The sequence below is a fragment of the Setaria italica genome, chromosome V (assembly GCF_000263155.2).
Source record: "Setaria italica strain Yugu1 chromosome V, Setaria_italica_v2.0, whole genome shotgun sequence".
In the NCBI taxonomy this organism is placed as follows: domain Eukaryota; kingdom Viridiplantae; phylum Streptophyta; class Magnoliopsida; order Poales; family Poaceae; genus Setaria; species Setaria italica.
In genome coordinates this window covers 6,402,447-6,406,853 of record NC_028454.1, presented here as the reverse complement: position 1 = coordinate 6,406,853, position 4,407 = coordinate 6,402,447, and the positions used below count along the sequence as shown (strand labels likewise).

Sequence of the window (4,407 nt, the reverse complement as noted above, 5' to 3'; positions counted from 1 at the left end):
GAACACACACACACAAAACCCAACCAATCCCGCAATCTCTCTCAGACTCACGCACACCGCCCCGCCCGCCCGCCTGTCGTAGTGTCGGCTGCGCTCTGCGGCGGCCGCCCGCCTGGCCGCCTTCGCCTTGGGATCCCCAGAGCAGCTCTTGGCATTGGGGAATGTCCCGGGTCCTCCCCGCAGCCGCAGCACGCAGCCCAGCCTTCCGCTCTCCCTCCGCGCCGCATTTATTTGCTACCTACGAGGGGCACACCTCGCGAGACCCTGCAGCGCCACAGTGAGGAGCGAGCAATGGCCGCCGCCGCCGCTGCTAGTATATAGCGGGCGTGTTCTCCGTGCTCGATCCAGAGCTGAGCGGGAGTAGCGTGCTAGCTGTTCGAGTGTCCAGCTGCTCCTGTTCGTCCGGCGATGAGACCCGCTCGCGGCCGCCGGCTGCTGGCGCTCGGCCTCGCGTTGCTGGTAGCGCTCGGCGCCTGCGCGGGCCAAGGGGAGGAGGACGACGGGTCCGACTCCCCGACGGCTCCGATGGAGGAGAAGGAGCGGGCGGCGCTGTACGCGGCCATCGAGAGCTTCGTCGGCAAGGGGTGGAACGGCTCCGGCATCTACCCCGACCCCTGCGGCTGGTCGCCCATCCAGGTGCGTTCCTGCCTGCCTGCCTGACTGCGGAGTCGTTGCCATGGGTGTGCTCTGCTGGGTGTGCAGGCAGCAGACTAGTACTAGTACAGTTTTTCCTCTCTCATGAATCCCTGTAGCGCAATTCCTTGGCACCGGGCTGTTCATCGGCTTGCTCAAAAGCTCTTCGCTTTGTTTCTTTTTGTTCTGCTTTGCCCATGCTGGTCGCCAATCCTTCCTTGGTGATGCCGGCCCTGTTGCTTTCAGCTCCAATCCAAACCATCGCTGCAAGCCTGAAAGGACGCTCAGGCAGGCAACGTCCAGATAGGTGTCTTGTTTCGGGATGCCAATTGTTCAGATGCTCTGAACTTCTTGAATTTTCCTGGAGTTTTGCTTACATGAACCTTCCTCTTCCTCGTCTTGGTTTTGAAATTCCTGGTTCTAGGTAGCCTCTGTTTTGTCCTGCTTGTGTTCTTCAAGCGCTCTGTTCCTGAACTGTTGCTTCAAGAGACAAGAGTGTTGTACCACTGTTCGAGTGTTCGTTGTGCACATTCGCTTCACTGTTGGATGAGACCTCTGCTGGTGCTTCAGCCTTGGGTCTTCACGCACTCCTCAGCCTTACTCGATATAGGAGGATCTGATCTCTTGGGCAGGAGCTTTTCCACTCACATGAAAAAGAATCTCTGATGATTTGAAATGGCATATTTCCTCGACATGCCTCGAACAGTACTCTCCTATTTTAGTATCTTCTTCCTTTTGCTCTGCAGACATGCCTTTTCTTCTCTATGATGAATACATGCCTACTTTTATACTCCACACATACGAATTTGCTCTTGCAATTATTTACCTTTCAGAATGCACTGGTCGGATTTACAATTTGATTGTTACTGGTAACAGTTAAGAAGGTGCCAAAATTGTAGGTGTACCTTTAAGAAATGGCACCATCTTGGATCAACCCACTCTGTGTTACTGCTACCAGTAACTACTCCGGTTACTGTTCAACATGTGTTAGTTACCTTGTCTGCAACTGATGATGGCTGGCTGTAAATCTCAGATTGTAGCATGCTTGCCTGTAAAATTCAAATTCTTTGGATTAACTGGTTCTTGGATGCCTGAATTTGTGCAGGGGGTGTCATGTGACTTGTTCAATGGCTTGTGGTACCCAACATCGATCAGCATTGGCCCAGTTCTTGACAACTCACTGCAGTGCGCCCCTGACGCCAAGTTCAGCCCCCAGCTGTTCGACCTGAGGCGCCTCCGGACGCTGTCCTTCTACAGCTGCTTCCCGGCGAGCAACCCCACGGCGATCCCCGCCGCCAGCTGGGAGAAGCTGTCGGGCAGCCTGGAGACGCTCGAGTTCCGCACCAACCCGGGCCTCACCGGCGCCGTCCCGGCCTCCCTCGGCCGCCTGGCCAGCCTGCAGTCGCTGGTGCTCGTCGAGAACAACCTCACAGGCGCCGTGCCCGCCGAGCTCGGCGCGCTGCTGAAGCTGAGGCGGCTGGTCCTGTCCGGGAACGGGCTGTCGGGGCCGATCCCGGCGACACTCGGTAACCCCCGCCGCCACGACGAGCAGCTGATCGTGGACCTGAGCAAGAACCATCTAACCGGGTCTCTGCCTCCGTCGCTAGGTGCTCTGAGAGGGCTCCTCAAGCTGGACCTGAGCAACAACCAACTGCAAGGGGGCATCCCGCCGGAGCTCGGCGGGCTCAAGAGCCTCACGCTGCTGGACCTCCGGAACAACAGCCTCACCGGCGCCCTGCCGGGGTTCGTGCTGGGCATGGCGTCGCTGCAGGACCTGCTGCTCTCGAACAACCCGCTGGGCGGGACCCTGCCGGCCTCCGGGTGGGAGAGGCTGTCCGGCCTGGCGACGCTGGACCTGTCCAACGTCGGGCTCGCCGGTGCTATACCGGAGTCGATGGCGGCGCTGTCCGGGCTGCGGTTCCTTGCGCTCGACCACAACCGGCTGACGGGCCCCGTGCCGGCGAGGCTGGCGCAGCTGCCCAGCATCGGCGCCATGTACCTGAACGGCAACAACCTGACGGGCGCGCTCGGGTTCGCGCCGGGGTTCTACCGGCGGATGGGGCGGCGGTTCGCGTCGTGGGACAACCCGGGGCTGTGCTACGACGTGGCCGCCGTGGACGCGGCCCACGCGCCCGCCGGGGTGGTGGTGTGCAAGGACCTGCAGGAGCCCGGCGCCCGCGCTGGCGCGCGGGAGGACGGGGGGAGGAAGCCTGAGGCGAGCTCAAGCCTCATGGCGTCGTCGTCGGTCGGGTTCTCGGCCGCTGGCCCGGGCGGGTTTCTGGTCCATGGTGGCGGTTCAGGGCACCGTGGCTGCGCTCCTTGGGTCGGTGCTGCTATAGCGGCAGGTTCAGACAGTTCAGACAGATGGACTGGGAGCAGAACATGGAGAAACTTGTAGGTAGTTTTGCGGAAACTAGTTTCTGCGTGTTCTCTGATCTTTTGCCCCCCTTTTTTGGCTGGTGCTTCTGCTCATCATCGGACGGGTGAAAGAAGCATGGCTGGATGGACGTGTCTGGTGGCTGTGATGAAAGCCAGATTACAGTAGGGTGAGTCCTGAAAGTGTGTAGTGGTGACAGGGTAGCCTCTTCGTTCCGTTTCGTGTAATTAGCCCGTGTTCTCCTCTGATGTTGCAACAGGGAGTGGATATACTTTGGATTGTTGCTGGTCACTCTCTGAGACTCTCCCGTTTTAGGGAGCAGGAAGGAAGCCGAAACGAAGGCCGTGGAGACGGAGAGTGGCATTGGCGCTCGGCAGGAACAGCAAGTCAGCAACGCAGCCGTGTGCTCTACTGCTCTGTGCTCTCCTCCGTCCTCCCGCAGGAGCCGCGAAGCACAGGGACGGGCAAGCAGGAAGCACAGGCCGCGGCGAGCGCGCGCCGTGCAGTTGCGCTGGCGGCAGGGGCGTGCCTGGTCCTGAACTGGCCGCCTGCTGTGTTTCTGAAACGTGACGGTGACTGCGCGGGCCCCCGCGCGCGCAGAGGAAGCCAGAGAGGAGGGGGGGGATTCATTCTTGACGGTACATGAATTGAGAGTGAGGCCTTGTTTAGTTGGGGAATTTGGGAGGTGCCAAATTACTGTTACAGCACTGTAGCACACTGTAGCGTTTCGTTTGTATTTGTGAATTATTGTCCAAATATTGACTAATTAGGCTCAAAAGATTCGTCTCGCAAAGTACAACAAAACTGTGCAATTAGTTTTTAATTTCATCTACATTTAGTACTCCATGCATGTACCACAAGTTCGATGTGATGGGGAATCTTCTTTTTGCATAGTGTCAAAGTTGGGAGTTGGGAGTAACTAAACATGGCCTGAATAAACTTAAGGGGAATATTCTGAAATTGGATTTCGAGAAAGCATATGATAAAGTACATTGGGGATTTATGATGGATAACGCTAGAGAAGCTGGAGAAATTAAGGGCCTTGTTCCAAACCTGATAGAGGGCGGTATTACCCATCTCCAATATGCAGACGATATAATTGTCTTGTTAGAGCTAGATGACCAATCTATTTTACATATCAAGTTTCTCTTATACTGTTTTGAGAATATGTCTGATCTGCGTATTAACTACCAAAAGAGTGAGGTTCTAGGAGGATCCGAAGAGGAACAAACCAGAGTGGCATAACTTTTCAACTGCAATGTCGGATGCTTACCAATGAAATATCTGGGTATAATGGTTAACAACGAACACATGACCATTTCAGATTTGGCATACGTGTACCAAAAAAGTGGAGAAGAGATTGTCAACGTGGCAAAGTGTTGGCTTGTCTTCGTTTG

At 56.4% G+C, this 4,407-nt stretch overlaps 1 protein-coding gene across 2 annotated transcripts; it reads left to right on the top strand.

The window, feature by feature from the left end:
- The first annotated feature begins 34 nt into the window (after window positions 1–34).
- On the top strand, window positions 35–3,787 carry LOC101755020 (piriformospora indica-insensitive protein 2). Of its 2 annotated transcripts, none has more exons than XR_215157.4 (3): window positions 35–636; window positions 1,739–3,179; window positions 3,270–3,787. XR_215157.4 is itself a non-coding variant. In XM_004967920.3 (3 exons), the coding sequence occupies exons 1-3, from the start codon at window positions 409–411 to the stop codon at window positions 3,029–3,031; spliced, it is 1,440 nt and encodes a 479-aa protein (XP_004967977.1). In that variant the 5' UTR covers window positions 36–408; the 3' UTR covers window positions 3,032–3,293. The 2 variants fall into 2 exon arrangements, 1 of the variants encoding a protein (XP_004967977.1); XM_004967920.3 differs by having other exon boundaries at window positions 36–636; window positions 1,739–2,159; window positions 2,241–3,293.
- The last annotated feature ends 620 nt before the right edge of the window (window positions 3,788–4,407 follow it).

Bases quoted from the DNA above. Each gene is read 5' to 3' on its own strand.
- LOC101755020 (XM_004967920.3), top strand. From the start codon at position 409: ATGAGACCCGCTCGCGGCCGCCGGCTGCTGGCGCTCGGCCTCGCGTTG. The intron at 637-1,738 runs GTGCGTTCCTGC...GAATTTGTGCAG, and splicing joins GCGGCTGGTCGCCCATCCAG to GGGGTGTCATGTGACTTGTT. The intron at 2,160-2,240 runs GTAACCCCCGCC...CTCCGTCGCTAG, and splicing joins GCCGATCCCGGCGACACTCG to GTGCTCTGAGAGGGCTCCTC.